The sequence below is a fragment of the Pipistrellus kuhlii genome, unplaced genomic scaffold (genome assembly GCF_014108245.1).
Source record: "Pipistrellus kuhlii isolate mPipKuh1 unplaced genomic scaffold, mPipKuh1.p scaffold_m20_p_51, whole genome shotgun sequence".
Taxonomy (NCBI): domain Eukaryota; kingdom Metazoa; phylum Chordata; class Mammalia; order Chiroptera; family Vespertilionidae; genus Pipistrellus; species Pipistrellus kuhlii.
Window position 1 is genome coordinate 1,146,479 of NW_023425553.1, and position 24,685 is coordinate 1,171,163.

General features: G+C 43.8%; 1 protein-coding gene across 1 annotated transcript; it reads left to right on the forward strand.

Annotated features, from left to right (window-relative positions):
• Nucleotides 1–5,610: 5,610 nt before the first annotated feature.
• VBP1 (VHL binding protein 1) lies at nucleotides 5,611–22,450 on the forward strand. Its single transcript, XM_036415798.2, has 6 exons — nucleotides 5,611–5,720; nucleotides 10,469–10,593; nucleotides 15,379–15,445; nucleotides 16,799–16,897; nucleotides 19,756–19,894; nucleotides 21,490–22,450. Exons 1-6 carry the CDS (start codon nucleotides 5,631–5,633, stop codon nucleotides 21,558–21,560), a joined length of 591 nt encoding a protein of 196 aa, XP_036271691.1. The 5' UTR covers nucleotides 5,611–5,630; the 3' UTR covers nucleotides 21,561–22,450.
• Nucleotides 22,451–24,685: the final 2,235 nt, after the last annotated feature.

Sequence of the window (24,685 nt, forward strand, 5' to 3'; positions counted from 1 at the left end):
GCTGCTGGCAGTGGCAACAGCAGAGGTGTGATGGGGACGTCACCTTCCCCTGATTGCTGGGTTGCCTCCCACCCCTGAGGGCTCCCGGACTGTGAGAGGAGAAAGGCCAGGCTGAGGGACCACCCCCCCCTCCAGTGCATGAATTTTCATGCACTGGGTCTCTAGTCAAATGATAATGAGAATCTCAACTAGTAGATGTATAGACAGAAGTTTGATATCACAGGCAAACTATAGCTTGAGCATGGAAGTGGAAGCAGGCAGTGGTAACATGGATGAGTGTAGCAAGATTTACATATCTATCTTTCTTTCAAGGAGGTACAATTCATGTAGAAGTGCTGAAGCAAAACCACTGAATTCAATGGTGGGGGAAAAACGGTGATCTCTCTACAGCGGAACAAAACCATCCACATCATCCAAGTAAAATAAACAAGCAATACTGTTGAGATCTCTCCAATTCAATATATTGGAGATGAAGCATTGTATTTCTCGCTTTAATAGTTATTCTTCAAAATCTAAAGTTAGTATCTTACTCTCCCTTCCAAACTAACATTAGGAACTTAGGACACTTTTAAGTTTTTAAATTACTAGGGCATTTCTAACCAACTTGTACGGTTGGGTGGTCAAATATTTTACACTTCTTAAGTTAAGAATATTAATATTTATATAAATCGTTTTTTGTTTAGATTTAGCTATGGGTTTAGAATTTGTTGTTTACTATCCCTTCTTGCATTGGAATAATTTCCCTCTCCTTAACATCTTTTAGAAATTTATTTACTTTATTTATGCTGGTGATAAATGTAATGTTTGTTTCTGTGAAATTATATTTATTCATACTCATTATTTTAAAAATAAATTTTAAATTGATGTACACATATAAGCTCTGAAAACATTTTTTTAAATAATGTATTTTATTTTATTTTATTTTTTTAATTAATTAATTAATTTATTTTACATATTTTAATGATTTTTTTGCCCCCCTCCCTCCCCATAGTTTTATGTCCATTGGTTGTACTTATATGCATGTATACAAGTCCTTTGGTTGATCTATTATCTCCCCTAGATCCTCCTCCCCTCCCCGCTGTAATTTGACAATCTGCTTGTTGCTTTACTGTCTCTATATCTATCTTTTGGTTCATCAGTTTATAATGCTCTTTATTATCCACAAATGAGTGAGGTCATGTGGTGTTTCTCTTTCATTGATTGGCTTATTTCACTCAGCATGATGTTCTCCAATTCTATCCAGGTTGCTGCAAATGATGAGAATTCCTTCTTCTTTATGGCAGCATAGTATTCCATTGTGTAGATGTACCATAGTTTTTGGATCCAATCATCTGCTGACGGGCACCTAGGCTGTTTCCAAATTCTGGCTATTGTAGATTGTGCTGCTATGAACATGGGGGTGCATATATCCTTTCTGATTGGTGTTTCTAGTTTCTTGGGATATATTCCTAGGAGTGGGATTACTGGGTCAAATGGGAGTTCCATTTTCAGTTTTTTGAGGAAACTCCACACTGTTCTCCACAGTGGTTGCACCAGTCTGCATTCCCACCAGCAGTGCACGAGGGTTCCTTTTTCTCCGCAACCTCGCCAACACTTGTCATTTGTCGATTTGTTGATGTTGGCCATTCTGACAGGTGTGAGATGGTACCGCATTGTTGTTTTGATTTGCATCTCTCGTATAATTAGTGACTTTGAGCATGTTTTCATGTGCCTGAAAACATTTTTAATATATATATATTTTATTGATTTCATAGAGAAGGGAAGAGGGAGAGAGAGATAGAAACATCAATGATGAATCATTGATTGACTCCCTCCTGTACGCCTCCTACTGGGGTTCGAGCCCACAACCCAGGCATATGCCCTCAACCGGAAACTGGGGCCCTTCAGTCCTTAGGCTGACGCTCTACCCACTGAGCCAAACTGGCTAGGGCTGGAAACATTCTTGAACGAGTCATTTTTTGTGGACAATTGTGGATTTATCTCTTGGATAGATACCTAGGAGCAGAATGGCTGGGTCATATAGTAGGTGTTTGTATAAAATTAAAACTGCCACAGCATAGATGGACCTGGAAAATATTATGCTAAATAAAATAAGCCAAACTGAGAAAGACAAATATCACAAGATCTCCCTTATTTATGGAATGTAATGAACAAAATGAATTGACCAGCAAAATAGGACCCAAAGCAGGGAGGCATGGAACAGACTGATGTACCTTGACGAGGGGTTGGGGGAACGAGAAGAGATAAACCAAATACGCATAGCCCATGGACATGGGCAACAGGGTGCTGAAGGCCTGAGGGATGGGTAGGAGGGGGAAGGGAGGGAAAATGGGAGATATCTGTAATACTATCAACAATAAAAAATATATCTAAAAATGAAAAATAAAATTAAAACTGCTACCCTTGCCAGGTAGCTCAGTTGGTTGGAGCATTGTCCCATTGTGCTAGGGTTGCAGGTTCAACCCCCAGTCAGTCAGGGCACATACAAGAATCAACCAATCCTATGTAATAAAAGCCTAATATGCAAATCGACTGAACAGTGGAATGACTCGTTAGCGAGGGGGTGGGTCCCACAAGTGGGCGGCACCAGGCCAGCCAAGGTGGGTGCCAGCAGGCAGAGGGAGGGGACAGCGATCCAGGGAGGACAGCTCCCTGTGGTGGTGGAGGGATGATGGGAGTGCAGGGCTGGAGGTGCCCCCTTGTGGTCATTGCGCTCCCACAGGGGGAGTGCTTCTTAGTCTCAAGCTGGGCTGATGACTGGCAAGTACAGTGGTGGTGGCAGGAGCCTCTTCTGCAGCACTAAGGATATCCCACTGATGGCTTAGGCCTGCTCCCCGGGGTGGGGGAGCGGGACTAAGCTGTCAGTCGGACATCCCCCAAAGGCTCCTGGACTGCGAGAGGGCACATGCTGGGCTGAAGGGGCAAACAGGCTGGCGGGGGGGGGGGCAATTTGGGGTTAGCTGGCTGGCAGGGGAGCAGATAGCGTGATCAGGCCGGCAGCAGAGGAACAGTAGGAGGCCATGAGGCCAGCAGGGGGGGGCAGGTGGGGACCATGAGGCCGGCCAGGGAGCAGTTGGGGGCGATCAGGCCAGCAAAGGGGGGCAGTTGGGGGTGAGAAGGCTGGTGAGGGGCCAACTGGGGGTGAGCAGGCCAGCATGCAGAGTGGTTAGGGGCTATCAGACAGGCAGGCAGGTGAGCCGTTAAGAGCCAGCAGTCCCGAATTGTGAGGAATATCCTACTGCTGGTGTAGGCCCGATCCCACAGGGACATCCCCCAGCAGTCGGCCATCCCCTGAGGGGTCCCAGATTGGAGAGGGTTCAGGCTGGGCTGAGGGACACCCCCTTCCCTTTCATGCATGAATTTCGCTCACCGGGCAACTAGTCCTACTGCCCCGCCCAATTTCTTCACTCTTTCACATCACTCATATTTCCAGCTCACACCCCGCCTCCCAGTCCTCTAGTCCCACCCCCTATGTTCAGTCCTCTAGTTTCTCCCCCCCCCCCTTTTTTTTTCCAGTCTAAAACCTCTCCCATGTTCCTTACTCCTCTAGGTCCACACATTTCCCAGTATCCAGTCCACACCCTTTCCTGAACAGATTCCTGAGTTTGTTAGAAGGACAAAACCTGACACAGACACCTTCTTGAACATTTCTTACAGTTCTGGCAGCAGTAGCTTGTTTTCCCGTCTCTGACTTAGTCTGTCCCATGCACCCACCTCCTACTTTTTACCCTTTACATCTATTTAATTACTCCTTCCTTCTCTCCATTCCTAAGAGCTGACATACTATTCTCACTATGCTTCTTTTAAAGGTATCTCTGTGTGTGTGTGTGTGTGTGTGTGTGTGTGTGTGTGTGTACTGATTTCAGAGAGGAAGGGAGAGTGTTAGAAACATCAATTGTGAGTAACATCACTGATCATCTGCCTCCTGCACGCCTCCTACTGAGGATCAAGCCTGCAACCGGGCATCTGCCCTGACTGGGAATCAAACCAGCGACCTGGTTCATAGGACAAACCTCAACCACTGAGCCACACCAGCCAGGCATTGTTATTCTCATTTTAAAATACAATTTAGGCAGTGTCTTCCACTTGTGCTCCCTTCCTACCAGGTATGTGACTATTACAATATCCTATTCTCTTACAAATGGTTCACTTTATTTTTTTTTATTATTTTAAAAATATATATATTTTATTGATTTTTTTATAGAGAGGAAGACAGAGGGATAGAGAGTCAGAAACATCAATGAGAGCGAAACATCAACCAGTTGCCTCCTGCACACCCCCTACTGGGGGTCCCCTTGATCGGAATCGAACCTGGGATCCTTGGGTCCTCAGGCTGACGCTCTACCCACTGAGCCAAACCGGTCTTGGCCAAATGGTTCACTTTTAAGGCCCTTTACTTGTCTGTAAACTAGGGGATATAGCAGTCCCTCATACTGAGCTATAGGGATGAAATAACACTACTTAGTGTCTAGCATGTAGTTAGTTTTTATATAAATGTTAATCACTTATTACTATGTGTCCCCACTAAGGAAGGAAGCTGACATTTAGCCTTTATTCATAAAGGGCCTGGCTCATGGTAGGCTTCTTGGGAGGGGGCGAGGCACCATTTCACTGGCTGGCACTCCAGTTCAAGCAAAGACAGGAACAAACATTGTGTATGTAGACTATGAACTTTAAAAAAACACACGCCATACTTTTATTGATCTCAGAGAGGAAAGGAGAGAGGAGAGATAGAAACATCAAGGATGAGAGGGAATCATTGACCGGCTGCCCTCCTGCACGCCCCACACTGGTGATCCAGCCCGCAACTGGGCATGTGCCCTTGACCAGAATCGAAACTGGGTCCCTTCAGTCCACAGGCGGATGCACTACCTGCTGAGCAACGCAGCTAGGGCAAGACTATGAACTTTTGAAAATGTTTGAGCTGCGGTCGCGAGATTCTGATCCAAGTTGGCTTTCAGGAAAGATTGGTGTGATGGATTCTAAGTCCCCTTCAAGGGTGGGCAAGCTCGCTGCTATGGTGGGACCAGAAAGGCACCCATGAAGCCCTGTGGTGGCACCTAGGTTAAGGTGACCAGAGGTCCCGCTTTTGGCGGGACAGTCCCGATTTTTGAAAGATGGGGACAAAAAGCGGGACTGTCCCGCCAAAAGCGGGACGTCTGGTCACCTTAAGTCCTAGGTCCTAGTTTCGCTTGCATCCGAGAGGGGATCAGGTCGCTGTGAAGGCCACTCTGGAGGGGTCTTCCGGCTCTGGGATTCTGGAGGGATCTGCCGGCTCTGGGGTGGGAATGGGGTCCGATTTCGTCCCTGATTTCCAGGCTCCTCCAGCCCCGCTCCCCGCCCCACTCGCCCAAATCCCCAAGGTTCCTTTTCCCAGGAGTCCCCATTGGTTCTTCCCACGAAGCCAGCTTCCCCCCGCGAGGCCCTCCCACACCTGTCACTCACATGCGCGCAACCAATCAGCACGCAGAGGTCGGGCCGCTCGGCGCAGGGGCGGCTACTTCCTGCTTGTCCGCCAATGCGCGTTCTCGCGAGGGAGGGGCGGGCCTTGGCGTTGCGAGCGAGCCAATCACGGGCCCTCGGCGGCCGGTGGCTCCAGAAGCTCTTAGTCGCGCGCGAGCTTCCCCAAGATGGCGGTGGCTAGAGATGCCTGTGGCTTGGAACTCGCTGCCGGGAACGGGCGGCGGCTCCACCTGGGGATTCCGGAGGCCGTGTTTGTGGTGAGAGACATGTTGGTCCTAGGCCGCGGCCCCTTCCGGTTTTCGGTTTGGGCTGGGGGGGGAAGGAGCTGCGGTAGGGGTCCGGGAGAGCGCGCCGCATCCCCTCCTGCCCTCCGCCCCGTGTAGACTAAGCCGGGCTGGGATCCGCGGGGGGAAACGCAGTCCCGGAAGGACTGAGGGGAGATGGGGGCCTGGGGCGGGAAGATTTGGGAGCGGGGCGGTCCCTTAATCCCCCCCCCCCCCCCCCCGGGCCCCGGGTTTCATCCTCCGCTGCCTGGAAAAGGGGGGCAGAGGGAGGCTTGAGTCTCAGCCTGGATGCGGGAGAGCCGGGCAGATAAATGGTGACCTGGGATGCAGTGAGCAGGCAGGACTTCTGGTCTGAAGTGTGAAAATAGGGAAGGACACCCCGTCTGTTGAAGGGATGCAGTGCCCCGTCTCCTTGGAGATTAGGCCGGGGCGAGAATGCGAGGTCCTTGTGTGCTATGCTAAGGAACCCAGGCTCTATCCGGTAGGCAGCGGGCTGTCATGAGGCCTCCGAAGGAAGCCCCGTTATAATCGTATTTGGTCCGGGGCACATCATCCTAACAACTTAGTAATCAAATGTGTGGAGGTGAGAGAGGAGGCCACGGGATGCAATTTGGTGGCTTCACAAAACGAGGAGGAAAAAGTAGATGCTGGGTTCAGAATCGAAGCCAGGACCCTTCAGACCCCAGGCGGATGCTCTACCCACTGAGCAATCCAGCTAGTCCAAACAAAGTCCAAACAAAGAGGGAAAAGTAGATGGTTCAATCTTGTTCTTCCATCGGGCTGTTCTAGAAATAGTATTTAAAACTGTTGGAATAATGAGAGAAAACCTGACTGGTGTTATGTCTTTTCCCACTCAGTTCTGGTTAAGCTACTATAAGTAAAGTCTTTTTTTTTTTTTTAAATCAATCTTTATTGTTCATATTATTACAAAGGTTCCAAATTTCTTCCCCCCTCCACCAGGTATAAATAAAGTCTTAATGGAATTTTCTCGACCTTTTGGATTGTATCTTTTATTGCCTTGTCTCTCATCTTTTTGGTAATCATTTCTTACATCTCCAAAAGACTAGTTTCTTTTATTTGAATTACTTTTATATACACTGTATGTTGCATATTTGTGTCTGCTGATTCAATTTTGTAGTTATTCTCTTCAATTATTTTGCTTTCTCTCTCCCTGAGATGTGCCATTTATTTCATTACACCTATCTCCCAGCTAATCACTGATGTTTCTAATCTCTCTCTCTCCCTCTCCCCTTCCTCTCTCAAATCAATACACACACACACACACACACACACACACACACACACACGTAACTAGAGGTAACCTGTGTGGAGTGCCAGGCATTTTCCTAATGCTTTTACATAACTCTGGAGAAGGTGGTGCTGTGATCATGCCCATTTTGTAGATGATGAAACTGAGGCACAGAATCCTTGAGTAACGTGCCCCAAGCCACACAGGATTTGAACTTGGGCAACCTGTGGGCCTCCAGAGCCTCTACTTACCCCCTTGGGAGACAAGGGGGTATTTATCTTGCTCCCTGGCATTTTCTCCTGGTCTTAGCACAGTGCCTGACACATAGTACAAACTCATAACTAAAGGTCACATTGCATTTTCATAGAGCCTTACATACGACATCAATGTGCTCAGTTATAGTTGACTTTACAAATCTATTTCAGGAAGGTAAACTATCTGAGGGCTTTTTTAAAAAAGATATATTTTATTGATTTTTTTACAGAGAGGGAGAGAGAAGGATAGAGAGTTAGAAACATCGATGAGAGAGAATCATCGATCAGCTGCCTCCTGCACCCCCCCCTACTGGGAATGTGCCCGCAACCAAGGCACATGCCCTTGACCGGAATTGAACCTGGGACCTTTCAGTCCGCAGGCCGAAGCTCTATCCACTGAGCCAAACCGGTTTCGTTAAAATAGTTTTTTTAAGAGTTAAAATTTCTACCAACATGATATAATAAGCCATCCACATTTTATGTAATGTATTTTTACGTTCCTGAATTAATGGCAGTAGCACGGTATTTATTATAGGGGGAACACTGGCTTCTAAATAGACCAGAGTTTGAATCCTGCCTCTTGTTCCCAATTGCTGTTTACTCCTGGATGTAATAAGTGTTGTATCTGATAGTGATCTTTTGGAAATCATATAAGACAAATATGGTGTGTGTGTGTGTGTGTGTGTGTGTGTGTGTGTGTGTGTGTGTATTGATTTGAGAGAGGAAGGGGAGAGGGAGAGAGATTAGAAACATCAGTGATGAGAATCACTGATTGGCTGTCTCCTGCACACCCCCTATTGGGGATCGAGCGCACAACCTGGGCATGTGCCCTGACCAGGAATGGAACCACTGAGCCATACCGGCTGGGCACATGCCATCTTTTAGCCAAGTCTTATGTTGGTATGGTTAATTCTCCTTGCTAGACTCTAAGCTCCTCAGAAACGTCCATGTCCTAGAAACTGACTTATTTCTCTTTCCTGCAGCGACTCTTCTAGGAAGATGATACTGCCATTTTACATGCGCAACTCAATCATCGCCTCAGCGTCACCTTTTCGATTTCTTCTACTGCATCATTAGTGTGATAGTTTCATAGTTCACTCCACTGCTGTGTTCCTCTTCCTTTTTCTTCTTGCTTTGTTTTGGCTAAAATATTCCCCTGTGGTTAATAAGCGCGGGTAAGAATAATGATGTAGAGCCCTGGCCGGCTTGGCTCAGTGGGTAGAGCATTGGTCTGGGGACTGAAGGGTCCCGGGTTCGATTCCGGCCAAGGGCACATGCCTGGGTTGCAGGCTCCATCCCCAGTGGGGGGGGCGTGCAGGAGGCAGTCGATCAATGATTCTCTTGTCATCATTAATGTTTCTATCTCTCTCCTCTCTTCCTCTCTGAATCAATAAAGATATTTATTGGAAAAAAAAAGAATAATGATGTAGAGATGCCAGAGACCATAGATTATCGGATTTAACTTACTTACAATGAAGGATCAGCATGTAGGGTACATTTTTAAAATGCTGTTTGGGCCGAAGATGGTTTGGCTCAGTGGATAGAGCATCGGCCTGCGGACTGAAAGGTCCCAGGTTCGATTCTGGTCAAGGGCATGTACCTTGGTTGTGGGCACATCCCCAGTGGGGGGTGTGCAAGAGGCAGCTGATTGATGATTCTCTCTCATCAATGTTTCTGACTATCCCTTTCTCTTCCTTTCTGTGAAAAATCAATAAAATATATTTTAAAAAAATAAATAAAATGCTGTTTGGTTTTACTGGTTCTGTTGGGCTTACTTATTCCTGTACAAAAGATTGTTCTGATTGCCTTTTGGGTTTATTTTATTTCAGACACTTGATTCTTACAGAGGTATTGTGGCTTGCCTTGGGAACCTAATGCCCACATGTAGCATTTTTTTTCTATGGTAGAACTTTCGAGTTAAAAATTTAAGTAATAAAGTCAATAATCTTGGCATTCAAATCTGTTGAATTATTTTGTGGCCAGGGCACATGACCGGCAATGTGTTTGTTGCTAATTTTTATATAATATTTACTACTAAGATCTCAGGGAGGATGCATAAAGGCGACAAGGTCATCATTCTTTCCTTATGCATAAGTAAAAATGAAAAGAGGAAGTGGAGGAAGAGTAAATTAGCTACAAAGTGTATGTACACTGCCCTGGCCAGTATGGTTCAGCAGTTAGAGCATGGGCCTGTGGACCAAAGGGCCAAGGGTTTGATTCCTGGTCAAGGGTATGTACCTGAGTTGCAGGCTCGATCCCCAGCCCTCAGTCCCCAGATCCATCGGGCACATGCCAGTGGCAGTCAATGGATGTATTAATATCTCTCATGTCCATGTTTCTCTCTTTTCTCTCTCTTCTTCCCTCCTTTCCTCCCTTTCAATCTCTCTGAAAAATTAATAGAGAAGTATCTTCAGGTGAGGATTAACAACAACAAAATAAAACAAAAACAAAATGTGTGTGCACTTTCTGAAATGGTCTAACCTTTTAAAATGACCACTTCAGTTAAAAACAAGCCTTGGGATGCCCGAGCTGGTTTCCCAGTGGTTAGAGCCTTGGCCCCGGACTGAAAGGTTTGATCACCGGCCCCAGGCCATGTGCAGGAGGCAGCCAACGGGTGTGTCTCTCACATCGATGTTTCTCTTTCTCTCGAAATAAAAATCAATGGAAAAAATATCCTTGGGTGAGGATTAACAAAAAAATAAGCCTTGGGAGAAAAACACAAGCATTCCTTTTATGTTTTTTAAAAATATATATCTTTATTGATTTCAGAGAGGAAGGGAGAGGAAAAGAGAAACATCAATGATAAGAGAGAATCATTGATTGGCTGCCTCCTGCACGCCCCTTACTGGGGATAAAGCCTACAACCCAGCCATGTGCCCTTGGCTGGAATCGAACCTGGGACCCTCCAGTCCGCAGGCCGACGCTCTATCCACTGAGCCAAATCAGCTAGGGCTTCTTTTATGTTTTAAAAATAGAGCTAAGAAGTAAAAAATCAGATTAGGCATGCAAATTCCAAATTTAAAAAACGTATTTTTATTGATTTCAGAGAGGAAGGGAGAGGGAGACATAGAAACATCAATGATTCTGCCTCCTCCCTACAGGGGATGGAGCATGCAACCCCGGGAATCAAACTGTGACCTGGCTCATAGGTCTGTGCCACCCACTGAGCCATGCTGGCTGGGCTTAAAATTTGAAATGTATTATTTTTGATATTAAAGGAAGATGTGGATTCCTACATGAAACAGCCGGGGAACGAGACTGCGGACACAGTGCTGAAGAAGTTGGATGAACAGTATCAGAAGTATAAGTTTATGGAACTCAACCTTGCTCAAAAGAAAAGGAGGTAAGCATAGAAATCTCCAAGTTTTCAAAAAAGTTAATCGTATTTGACTTAAACTTTAAAAAAGTTGACGTGTTTTTGTTTTGTTTTTTTTTCAAGTTCCAGCTCTGATCTAAATACCTTTTATTAAAGTTCTGTTTAGCAATCTTCTTCCTTAGTGGTTAGTGCTTTTTATATCCTGTTTAAGAAATATTGGTCTCTTCCAAGTCCGTGAAGATATTCTCTTAATGCTTTATTCTTAAAGCTTTATTGATTTCTCACTCACATTTAGATCTATAATCCAGTTATTCAGAAGTGTGTTGTGCTAAATTTCAAAGCAATTGTGGGATTTTCAAACATGTTTCTTTGTTTTTTCCACTTACAATAAATTGGTAGTTGGATCTACTGTCTTGATCGTATTAAGGTGTGGTTTTTTTTTTTTTTTTTGGCAACATTGCTTCATAAGTTTATTTATTGTTCTTCCATTAAGAGACATAGTATTTAGTTGACCCTTTTTATGATACTCAAATGACTAGGTCCATTTATTATGAATTGCAAGAAGATGATGTTCTAATTCAGTTCATTCTTTTTTATTTATTAATAAGCTGGCGTACTTCTATAACAAGAAGCACCCCCTCATGTACTGCTTGGGAAAAGGGGCTGCAGGAAATCAGTTTACCTCTCAGTCTCTTCCCTTGCAGGAGTCTTAGCCCTGTAGTTTCTGTCACTCCGGAAACTCTCTGCTGCCTTCCCACAAAACTTTACCTTCAGCTATGTAAAATTTCTATAGTGCTTCATAATTCTCTTATGGCGATCTCTGGCTCTTTGAGCGGTTAGAGGCGGGAGCGCTGCTCTGTTACCATCTTAACCTGAAATATTTCTATTCTTTAAAAGAAAAACTTTCTACCCTATTTTATTAGGTGCATGCAATCTGAGAATTATGTCATCTTGGTGAATTTAAGCCTATATAAATTTCATTTAAGCATAGTTAAAATTATGCTGATTGTGTTAAAATCTGTTTTGTTAGATACTTACAGCTACCCCAGCTTTTTTCTGGCTAATATGACTTGGTGTATCTTTCCCAATCCCTTTATTTTCAACCTTTTTTATGACTTATAGTTAAGGGTTTTCTATGTAAACAACGTATGGTTTATTGTTATTATATTCAGCCTGTCTTTTTATGCAAACAAATTATTGTTTTTAGATACTTTCAGGGTCATCTTCATTATAATTTGTCTATGTGTGGATAGCTTTCTTAACTTCTTAACTAACTACATTTGACCCTTGAGCAATGCAGGGGTTAGGGGTGTCCACCCTCTCCCTCCCTGCAGTCAGAAATTTGCTTATTGACTATTAATAGCCTACTGTTGACTGGAAGCATTACCTATACGTGGTGTATTAGCATATGTTTTGTGTTTTGTATATTATTGTATTATACACTGAGTGGCCAGAGTATTATGATCTCTGAACGCATAATAATCTGGCCACTCAATGTGTGTGTGTGTGTATGTGTGTATTAGAGGCCCAGTGCATGGGTGGGGTCTGGCCAGCCTGGCCAGGGGGAGGGGACATGGGCGGTTGGCAGGCCTGCCTGCTGGTTGAACTCCTGGTCGAGGGGACAATTTACATATTAGCCTTTTATTATATAGGATATACACTGAGTGGACAGGTTATTATGTGTTCAGAGATCATAATAATCTGGCCACTCAGTGTATACTGTATTTGTACAATAAAGTAAGCTAGAGAAAAGAAAATGTTAAAATCATAAGGAAGAGAAAGTATATATTCAGTATTTATTTTAAAAATCCATGTGTAAGTGGACCTACACAGTTCAAAAGTCTATTCAGGGGCCAACTGTGTATGTCAGCTTCCTCTAACTGCTGTATGTATACCTCTGGGGCTTGCCTTTATTCATAGAGGATGTTGCTTTTGCCTGGACCTGTGACTCTATACCAGCCTTGAACCACTTGAGTGCTATTCCAAGTTCTTAAGTAAGTCAGGGGCTCAGCTCAGGTCTGTAGCTGGTATTGGCACCTGCCTTATGATGCCTACTTTTCGCCTGTCTTCTCACTGCTCAACTCAAAGCCTTTTCTAGTTTTTTTCCCTTTCATTTTATTTTTTAAAATATGTTTTTCTTGATTTCAGAAGGAGGAAGGAAGAGGGAGAGAAATTGATAGTAACATCAGTGGTGAGAGAGAGTCATTGATTGGCTGCCTGCTGCATGCACCCACTGGGGATTGAGCCCACAAAACCTGGGCATGTGGCCTGACACTGTGACCTGGTTCATAGGTTGACAATATTCAACCACTGAGCCATTCAACACCAGCCAGGTCCTTTTATTTTTTTTTCTGGAATTCCCCTCACCTCGGTGATGTCAGCTATGTGTTTTTGCAGCAGGTAGCTCTATGTAGCTTGAATACTAACCTTTTTCTTTACATACGGTGCAGATCTTTCCTTGTAGTCTGTTATTTAACTTTACCTTCAGCTATGTAAAATTTCTATAGTGCTTCATAATTCTCTTATGGCGATCTCTTTAATACGTGAATCACATGCCTTTTATTTTTCTTTAACTGGAAAATTTGTGATTGTCAATTGAAAGTCTTTTTTTTTCTATCATCTGTTAAATTTTTTCCTTCTCTCCTGGGAATGCCTGTTAATATGGATGTTGACACTTCCAATTCTGCTTTTCATTTCTTTTTATCATCTCTTCTCTTCTGCTGACTTTGTATTTCATTTGTCTTTTGGCAATTAGGCGGATATCTGTGAGTCCTTTATTTCCACCATTATTAGATTTTCTATAACTAGTCGTTTTGGTTGGTTCTTATTGTATCTGCTTGTTTCTTCTTCATATGACCAATATCCTGTCTTTTCTCTTTGAGGTACTTTTAATACTTACTGTATAATGTTATCTTTTAGTATTTAATTTTGTTTCATCTGATAGAGGTTGTTGAGTTTATTTTCTTTATTTAATTACAGTTGAGTTGATCAGATTACCATTTCTTTTCCCTGTCAGCTCATATTCTCTCAGGGATATTAGTTACTTTTGCCAGTAACGTATGTGGGGGCGGGAGTCATGTAAGTCCATCCTGGTTTGGAGGGGTAGGAAGAATACTGCTGGCGTTAAGATATAGGGCGTGGCTGGAGACATGCTGCCTCCCTAACCAAGTAACGTGGCTTACAGGAATTCTCTTTTTCTTGGCTTTCTTCACTGACATCACCCTGGGTGTGGGAGTAGGGAGTGGAGACTGCTGAGGCCGGTACATACTGGTACTCATCTTCCCAGCTCCTCCTGTCCCTGGCCAATTCTACTGTTTTTCTACCCTGTAACAGTTATGCGGGGGTATAGTGATCCACCCAGGGCAATTTAGAAGGAGAACGTTCTTTCTTAGCCTACTCCCCCATTGGAGACTTGGTCCACTTCCTTTCTAAGCTACTTCACTTCCCTACCTACTCCCAAGACTAGAGACCTCCACTGTTCAAATAATAACAAAGGCCAAAAACTGACCCAATTCTTCTTTTTCCAGGAGATTAGATAAATTGTTTTGTATTCATAATTGGATATTACACAGCAGTGAAAATGAATGAACAAGTCCTAGGAAACTAAATGCGGTTAAAAAGTAAACCCCCTAAAGTGCAGGAGATTGTTTTTATCGGGCTAAGAAATATGTATGTGACGGAGCGATTGGAAAAAGGATAAGTGACTGAACACACAGTTCCGGGGAGCTGCTGTCTCTGGGAATGGGGAAAGGTGTGGGGGTATGCAGTGCTTGGACATGCCCAGTGGCTCGGCATTCCGGTTCCTAAGTTGGCTGGGGCTGCAGCTGCTTGCTTCATTAATGTGCTTCCTAATTTCTGTATTACATACAATTTGTACATACAAAAATATATCATAGAAATAATCTGCATGGCAAAAAACTTGATCTGAACATACAATACTTATGTTGTGTGTGTGTTAGCTATTTTACAAATGAATACACCTAACTAACATTTAGGTCTGTGAGTTATTCTGACATACTTTCTGTGAAGCGTATATAAAGCCTGTGTCTATTGATAGATGCATTTTTGTGTGTGGCTGTAGTTCTAGGCTAGTAGTATTGCTGGTAGCTATTGATGTAACTTAACCTGTTGTATGTGATCAAATTCATCATGCCTATCATCATTTTTTAAAATTTCTGTCTTTAAACAAATGACCCATTTATAACTTTAAAAAGTATTTATCAACTTAAAGCATTTATCAAGAAAAAATTACCCAAAGCTTAAAAGAGTCATAATGTGGTGTGTGCACAGTCAGGTGATGTACATTTCTCACAGTGTGACAAGTGTATGCCCTGAGACGCTGCCAGGGTCCTTGGCTGGCATTTGGCTGACTGTGATGCATTTGTCTGTGCCAGGAGCAGCCGGCGAGCTGCTGGTTTACAGTGGTTTCAAATTCAGAATATAATATTTGAATGCACGTTATATAATATTAAAAATTAATCCATTTAAAATGCAGTTTTGATCAAATGTGGAACTTCTGAATCATCTCTGGAATATGGTTTGCTCTTGAAATGTTTAATCATGATGTGATGTCGGATAGACGGGGCTTTGTGTACCATAGGTAATTCTAGAAATACTGTTATCGTATCTAAATATGTTCATAAATATTTATATCTTAAATATTCTGATAAACCTTGTGAAATATCTGAAATATTTTATATTTGTAAATAGTCCTCAAGAACATATCAACAGGACAGGCAAAGCTTGTAAGACTGTGTCCTGGTGTTTATTCTTGCTACAAAGTCCTAGGTTAACCTTTTTTCTTATTCACAGGCTAAAGGGCCAGATTCCTGAAATTAAGCAGACTTTAGAAATTCTGAAATACATGCAGAAGAAAAAAGTAAGTGCATTTTTGTTTATAATTGTGAGGGGACCAGGATACTTCAGAGATGCATCTTTCTTGACTCTGCTCACTGGTACTTGATCTGCGCTGGGACTCCAGTCAGCCTTCTCGACCACGTGTACTGATGTGTGGACAGTGTGCTTCCTCCCCCGAACCAGGTTTAATTCTAGGGCCCATGCTTGGATTATTTTATTTCTGTGTATAGTTGCCAAATTTAAATGCAACTTGAAATTATTGTAGATACAAAAAGAAGACGTCTTATTTTGCAGTAGCAGCATCGAAGGTTTTTTGTTGTTGTTACCATTCTCCCCGAGAATAAGGAGGGAGTCCACGACTTCTAGAGCTGGAAAGAATCTTAAAATGTATGTTCCAGATTCTCGTTTCACAGCTGAGCATACAGCTACAGAGAAGTTCTTACCCAGTGCCACATAGCTAGTCAGAGTCTTAATCCAGTACTCATTAAATAAAAGAAATCTGTAAAAATTAAATTTCAGAGGGATGTTGTATTAAAAGGTTCTATGATTTATTACTTGACTGGTAGAATAACTGCATTTCCAGTACATTACTGGATGTCGGTGAACTTGGTAAGATTTCAGAACTGGTTGGTTGGGCATAAAGCACTGATTAAGAATAATAGCTAACCCTTGTGTACCTACCCTGTACCTGGCACTGGTGTGTATGTGTGTGTGTGTGTGTGTGTGTGTGTGTGTGTGTGTTCGCACGCACGCTGTGCTTGTGATATCCTTCATATGTGTGGGGACTATTATCCATATTTTACACATGAGGAACCCGAGACACAGAGGTTAGGTAATATGCCGAATTTACACAGGTAGTACGCAGTTGAACCAGAGTCCATGTCCAGCCATCTGGCTCTAAGCATTTACTTCTTTTACCACTATACTTAGCTTGCATGATGGTGCTAATTTTTATTAAAATTAATTTTTATTAAAAATGATAATTTTTATTTAAAATGCTATTTTTTATTAAAAATGAATTTTTCATTCATTTTTATTTTTAAAATATTTTTATTAATTTCAGAGATGAAGGGAGAGGGAGAGATAGAATGTGGAACCTCTGAATCATCTCTGTGGAATATGGTTTGAGAGAATCATTGATCGGCTGCCTCCTGCATGCCCCCTGCTAGGAAGCGAGCCTGCAACCCGGTCATGTGCCCTGACTAGAAATCGAACCGTAACCTACTGGTTCATAGGTTGATGCTCAACCACTGAGCCACACCGGCCGGGCACATAATGGTACTGTTTTAAATGGCTTAGATTCATCTGTGAGCTCTCTCCTTTATGACCTTGATATTAAACTCGCCTGCTTATAGTACTGTTTGTTTTTTTTAAGGAATCAACCAATTCAATGGAGACCAGATTCTTACTGGCAGATAACCTGTACTGCAAAGCTTCGGTTCCTCCTACCGATAAAGTGTGTCTGTGGCTGGGGGTAAGTAAATATAACAGCCACAGCTTCATTGGCTGACATTGTTTTCCCAGCACACGGTATTGTTTGAGCTACGGAAATGCTTATCTCCTTTTGGCCGTTGAAGGAAGGGGTGGGATTCGGGTGGTCCCTATTAGAAATGGACCGAAACCAGGAGTGTGATGAAGATTGTTACAAAAAAAGTCCCAAACACACACAGCTGACCAAGCCCTACTTCCCTTCAGCTACTGCTTTATCTCTTCTATGTGACTGAAGGCGGAGCAATAGAGGGAACTGCTGGACCTCAGATAAATGTTCCTTCTCAATAGGAGTTTGTAAGTTCTAGAGAGATCACTCTAAACTTAGTGTGTGTGTGGGGAGATTATTATTAAAACAACCTTGAGGCTGGAGTTCAATTTTTAAGCCATACACTTCCATTTTAGATGATTTCATAGGCCTTGCTTTGATGTTTCCTTTATTATTCTTCTCAGTCTCCTAATCAAGCCATTCCTGATTGTCTAGCTCAGTGGTCGCCAACCTTTCGGACCTCGTGGACCACCGGTTGGTGACCGCTGGTCCAGCTAGCCATCCATAGGTCTTTTTAGCTCAGGCAAGTTCCCATATAAAGATAGAAAGTCAAGTGTAATGCTCCCAGCTTTCCCTACTGAGGACTTCCCCTTGCTGCTGTTTTGTGGAATCACCCCTGAGAGAGACCTACGAGAGGTGGACAGTTTAGTACACAAGAAACTCACCTCTCTGTCCCTTAGTTCCTCCCCCTGGTTTTTGTTGATCGTAATATTTTCAGAGTTTGTACACTTAATTCTATACAATTATTCCCACACTTGTTGAGTTTTACTTCTGCGAGCGGAACAGCTATTCACCAAGTAGCTTGAATCCTAGGGGTCATACACCTTGCTTTCTCTTCCCCTCCACCCACATTCCATCAGCAGATAGGGGTGAGAAGATTCCATATATTAGCCTGTGACAGCAGAGGACTCTGGTAAGGATTACAGCTGGTGCCCACCTACATCTCACACTAGGATGAGTTCCATATAGATCACATATTCAAAGTGCCGACACCAGCAAAGTTTAGGCCAATTCCGAGGTGACTTATTCTGTAACCCTGAAACAGGAATGGTTTTTTTAGGCCACGGAGGTCAGAAATCATAAGTCAAAAGACAACGAGCAGGAAACTCATATTGCGGCAAAGCACTAACGGTTTGCGGGGGGACTCGGAGTTGTGTTTGGGGCATGGCAGTCTCCAGACGCCTAGCAGACGGTCAAGTGCAGAGGCTGATAAGGCAGCGTTTGAGGAGTGGCTCAACCGAGGAGAAAGTCTTGGCACAGGGTACTTCCTGCAGAATGATTGATGTTTTTTGGCACGAATGAAGTGTTTTTAAATATATTATGTGAATTTTCATGCAGTTTTCTAATGATCACAGGTTGCGTTATTCAGTCGGTATTTTTGCAGCACCTGCTTTTTGCCAAACACTTCCATGTTGTCTCATTGGATGCTTACGGTGATCCTGAGAGTGATTTTTAAATTCCTTTTATCCGATGAGGACAGTTGTTCAGGAAATGCTTGGTGGTAAGTCAGGTGATAGGAGGAGTTGGGGGCTGGGAAAGGTATGGTTTCCCCCTCCATGGTGCATGCACCGCAAGTGTTGGCAGTAACACCAGCTCTTTAAAAAAAAAAAAAAAAAAAAAAAAAAAAAATATATATATATATATATATATATATATATATATATTTTTTTTTTTTAAATTGATTTTTTTTTAAGAGAGGAAAGGAGAGGGAGAGAGAGCTAGAAACATTGATGAGAGAGAACCACCAATCAGCTACCCCTGCACATCCCCTACTGGGGATGTGCCCACAACCAAGGTACATGCCCTTGGCCGGAATCGAACCTGGGACCATTCATTTCGCAGGCCAGCGCTCTATCCACTGAGCCACACTGGGTAGGGCAACACCAGCTCTTGAGAATCCCAGAAAGTCACCTTGCCTGCACCCCTAACATCTATCTGTTGGAGGTAGAAGGGGGACAGTAAAAGCTAGCTATTTTTCTTATTGATTCAAACATAGAAGTATTGGAAAACTTAGATTATTGATTCTTAACCTCAGAAACAGCTATTTAAATGGATTCAAATGTAACACTATTTAGTGTCATGATGGAAAGGTAGGATTTGGTATCTAAAACATATTGGTTTTTATCCTAATTCTCCCATTTACTTAACTAGCTATGCAAACACAAGCATCCTAACCTTTCAACCTGTTTGCTTAACTGTAAAGATGAAAATAACTTGTCTTACCAGGGTTGTCTTACTAGGAGTAAATGATATAATGTATGTAAATAAATTCTCTAACCCAGGGGTCAATAAACTTTTTTTTTTATTCCTCACCTGAAGATGTTTTTTTTTCATTCATTTTTAGAGAGGGTGGAAGGGAGGGAGGAGGGGGAGAGACAGAGCGAGAGTTGGGGGAGAGAGAAACATCAACGTGAGAGACACATTGAATGGCCGCCTCCCGCACGCACCCTGATCCTCATTGGGCCAAGGTCAAACTTGCAACCATGTATGTGCCCTTGACTGGGAATTGAACCCAAGACCCTTTGGTCCGAGGACTGACGCTCTAACCACTGAGCAAACTGGCCAGGGCTCAATACACTTATAAAGGGTCAGAGAGTAAATGCTTTTGGTTTTGCAGACCTCTTGGTCACTGTCACAACTACTCAGCTCTGACACTGTGGCCTGAAAGCAGCAGTTCATGGAGAATAGCTGGGTTTTAGTAAAACTTCAGACAAAAGGCGGCCAGCTGGATTTTGCCCAACCCCTGCTCTGTGTAAATGTTCAGTAATCCCCATGACTTCCTCTCTTCCTCCCAGGCTAATGTAATGCTTGAATATGATATCGATGAAGCCCAGGCATTGTTGGAAAAGAATCTGACCACTGCCACGAAGAACCTGGATTCTCTGGAGGAGGACCTTGACTTTCTTCGAGATCAGTTTACTACCACTGAAGTCAGTATCCTTCCTTAGCAAGAGACAGGGAGGGAAGGGCAAAGATGTCTTTGGTGTTCCTACTTAACATTGCTTAAACGAGAAGAATGTCCTTATTCTTAGACCAGTCAGCCTTAGACCCCAGTGCCCTGCCACTGACTGCCCTGGCCCTCCCCCAGGCGGCCCAGCTTCTGGATCGTCTCAATCAGCCATTCTCTCCCCCTCTCCCAGAGTGCTACGCCCTTTGCTTTTCCTCACTTTGTTCCTCCTGCCTGGAATGATATCCTCTTGTTATCTGGGTCACTTTAAAAACATGTTTTTATTGATTTCAGAAAGGAAGAGAGAGGGAGAGAGAGATAGAAACATCCTTGATGGGAGAGAACAATGTGATCGGCTGCCTCCTGCACATTTCCACACTGGGGATGGAGCCCACAGCCCTGGGCATGTACCCTGCCTGCTAATTGAACTGGGACCTCCTGGTTCATGGGTCGCCGCTCAACTGCTGAGCCACACTGGGCGGCCATACCTGGCTTACTTTTTTTTTTTTTTAATATGTTTTATTGATTTTTTTAAAGAGAGGAAGAGAGAGGGATAGAGAGTTAGAAACATCAATGAGAGAGAATCATCCATCAGCCGCCTCCTGCACACCCCCTAGTGGGGATGTGCCCGCAACCAATGTACATGCCCTTGACCGGAATCGAACCTGGGACCTTTCAGTCTGCAGGCCGATGCTCTCTTCATTGAGCCAAACCGGTTTTGGCCCTGGCTTACTGTTTATCCTTCATATTTCAGCACAAGCGTCAGAACATTTCTGGAATTTTCTGACCCTCTCAGGGTGTTTTGTTGTTCCTCCGGGCTTACTTAGCACTTTGCACATAGTTCTTCTTTTGTTTTTCATGTCAGACTCCGAGTTCTTCAAGTATAGAAGCTGTGCTTTCGCTCTCTTCTCCATAGTACGTAGCACCTGGCAGGCACTGAGTGCTTGAGTGAGGGAAGGTGGGCCTGTTTGAGGCCCACAGCAGGGATGGTGTGTAACTTGAATGTAAAGACTTCATCTAGAGAAAAAAATCCCTGTATAATTCCCAGAAGGTAGCATAGGAGCAAATCTAGATGACCTGGATTATGATGATGACTGTGGATACAATGCCAAAATCACTATCCATGGAAGAAGTATTTGATACGTGAAGGCCTACACAGGTGCTGCTTGTGGAAAGGAAAAGATGTAGATGCTTAATAATTTTTTTTTTTGTGCTTAATAAATTGAGTGACTGGCCTGTTAAAGGGAAGGGCAAAGGTAAAATTATTGATTATTGTATTAATTTAAATGTTACCTATTAGGATAAGGGGCTGTCTTTAAAACTGTTGACAGCGTCAAGCACATATATGTTAAATGTCATACCACAATTGATTATAGATGCTAAACAATTGCTGATTTGACACCTTGACTTCATTTCGGTGGAATTTAGTTCCAGTATTTTCGTAGCAAATGATATTACAGCAAGATGGCTCACAACACTTACTTGTCGCCAGCATTTTGTGTGTATGATTTGTGTGCATACCTAGTCACTGCAAATGTTATCTTTAGAATTGCACTTGCATTTTCTTTAACAATTCTTGCAGATATGGCCAGGGTTTATAATTGGGACGTAAAAAGAAGAAACAAAGATGATTCCGCCAAGAACAAAGCATAATTCTGGCAATGAAAAATGTGGTCTCATTTTTGCAAACAAGTTCTTTTAAATATTCCAAGGTTTATTCTTAAAGGTTGACATTAGTTTGAATGTTTTTTTTTTAAAACAGTAAGAATGATAATTAAAACTTTACAAAGAGATAAACACCAACACCATTTTATTTATTTATGAAAACAAAATTAGTTCCAAATATTTTATGGAATTAGCAGTATTTTTTATTTTTTATTTGCATTTACAACACAGTAAATGCTACTTTCATCGTTTTTTTTTTTGTTTATTATAAGAAAAGTCTTAATTGAAATGGCTGAAAACCGATGTATGCTATGGAGGCTGAATTCAGGACACTTACGCACAGTTTACTTTTTCTTTATTACATGATGTTACGCTCACTTAAATATTTGCAGACTTGCTCTTCAGCACATGCGGGGCTTTATGGTCCTCTGTTGCTGTTATTTATTACAATATTCTGTACTTTACAGGAAACGGTCCTTTGCCTTCTGAACTTTTAAGAGGGCTATTAAGACAACACTCTTTCCTGTCCTCTGTCAGCGCACAGTGTCTTTGCAATGCCAACATAAGGGAGATTTCAGCCAACATGAAATAACAAAATTACCCACTCAAAACTCTTGGCCAAGGTGATTTTGTATTTCTTAATTCTCCAAAAGCAGCTGAACAAAGATATTAAGATTAAAAACAACGGTTGAAAAGACTTATGTGTTTTTTGTTTGTTTGTTTGTTTTATTCATGTTAAAACCGCATAGGAATAGTAGTGGGTGATACAGATTCTGGTAAAAAACACAAATGTATTCCATCTCCAAGTAGTAAAAAGTATACTTACTTGTACAATGTTTTGTACTTGTATTTCGTGTTATTAAAACAAGTTAAAACTGACATGACAGACACCCTTTTTCATGTCATTCTTTCTCAAGTTAACATGGGTCTTTTCACATACTTGTAAAGTTTATTTACTTGTACATATAACTTGCATGTCCCAAGAACTTCTGATGTTTGCAGAAAAAAAATAAAATTTCTTTGGAAGGATGGCAGATAAGCAAACAATTGAGAAATTAAATCTGCAGGGTACCAAAGTTCCTTGAGTCAGTTTTTCTTCCATAATTTTAAATTTCCATGCTTTAGAATTTGAGGTTTATAAACATATTGCAATATTAAAAGTGCTACTTTTCTCCAAACTTTACTATGGTAAGAATATTGGTACAAAATGTTTTTGGTAATATTAGTACTGGAATGATTTGCTCAGATCTTTCTTAGTTTAAGTCCATGAAAATGGAAATAATGAATTTTTGGGTATTCCAGGCAATAAGAACAGACACAGCTCTTTAGAAATCCTATCTAATAAAAGAGCAACATGCAAATTGACTGTCACTCCAAGACACAAGATGGCCACCTCCATGTGGTCAAAGATGGCTGCCCCCATGGGGATACAAGATGGCCAGCAGGGGAAGCAGTTGTGGGCAGTTAGGGTGACCAGGCCAGCAGAGGAGGGCAGTTTGGGGAGACCAGGCCAGTAAGGGAGGGCGGTTGAGGGGGGGGGGGGTGACCCAGGCCTGCAGGTGAAGGCAGTTGGGGGGCGGGGACCAGGCATTTGGGGAGGGCATTTGGGGGGGACCAGGCCTGCAGGGGAGGGCAGTTGTGAGCAGTTAGGGGTGACCAGCCCAGCAGAGGAGGGCAATTGGGGGGGGGGGGGGGGGGGGGGGACCAGGCTGGCAGAGGAGGGCAATTGGGCGAGACCAGGCCAGTAAGGGAAGGCAGTTGGGGGGAACCAGGCCTGCAGGGAAGGGCAGTTGGGGACCAGGTCTGCAAGGGAAGGCCAGTTGGGGGCAATCAGGCCAGGAGGGAGGGCAGTAAGGGGTGACCAGGCCAGCAGAGGAGGGCAGATGGGAGAGACCAGGTCAGCAGGGCAGCGCAGTTGGTGGGGGACCAGGCCTGCAGGGGAGGGCAGTTAGGGGTGACCAGGCCTGCAGGGGAGGGCCAGACTGGCAGTGGAGGGTAGTTAGGGGGCAGTTGGGCTGGCCGGGGAGCAGTTAGACGTTCATCAGGCTGGCAGGGGAGTGGTTAGGAGATGATCAGGCTGGTAGGCAGAAGTGGTTAGGGGCAGTCAGGCAAGTGGTTAGGAGCCAGCAGTCCTGGATTGTGAGAGGGAGCCCAGATTGGAGAGGGTGCAGAGTTTCGTGCACCGGGCCTCTAGCACACACACACGCGCGCGCGCGCGCACACACTCTTGACCCGGTGCATGAAATTCATGCACATTAAAAGGGAATTAATTAGAGGAAATATTTTTTAAAAATATATTTTATTGATTTTGTACAGAGAGGAAGGGAGATAGAGAGTTAGAAACATCGATGAGAGAGAGTCATCGATCAGCTGCCTCTTGCATACCCCCCACTGGGGATATGCCCGCAACCAAGGTACATGCCCTTGACCGGAATCGAACCCGGGACCTTTCAGTCCCCAAGCCAACGCTCTATCCACTGAGCCAAACCGGTTTTGGCTAGAGGAAATATTTTAATATTGCTATTCGCCCTTTCTCTGTAATAGAAGTGTCAGAGATGAGAGAAACTTAGTAAAACGTATATGAAAATCTTCCTCCTGTCAGAATCTAGGGCGTGCCACAGGAACCAGAGTCAAGTCCCCACCCACGTGTACCTTGAAATCTTGAGAGACCCAGACCCAGCCGGCCCCACCCCTGTCAAGCCCTGCCAGGTGGGGAGTGCGATCTCAGGTCCCCTGTCAAGCCCTGCCACGTGGCGGGTGCGGCCTCAGGACCCTGGCCTGGTGCTGGGGTGTTGGGCACCGCCTGAGTTCCCCTAGCCTAGGCCAGTGCAGGGAGTGCGTCTCGAGGTCCCCCATCAAGCCTTGCAGATGGGGGTGTAGCCGCAGGTCTTCCGGCCTGGTGTTGGGGGGCAGGCGTGGCCTGAGGTCCCCCAGCTTGGCACCGGGGCAGGGGGCAGGCTTTGAGGTCCCCTGTCTAGCCCCGCTGGGTGGGGGGGGGGGTGTCCTCAGGTCCCCTGCCCTGGCCCAGTGCCACGCAGTCTCGGGTCCCTGCTGATTGCTTGTTTATGCTCCTTAGGGAACTCAGCCTCTGCTGTGGGTGCAGCCATTTTGTT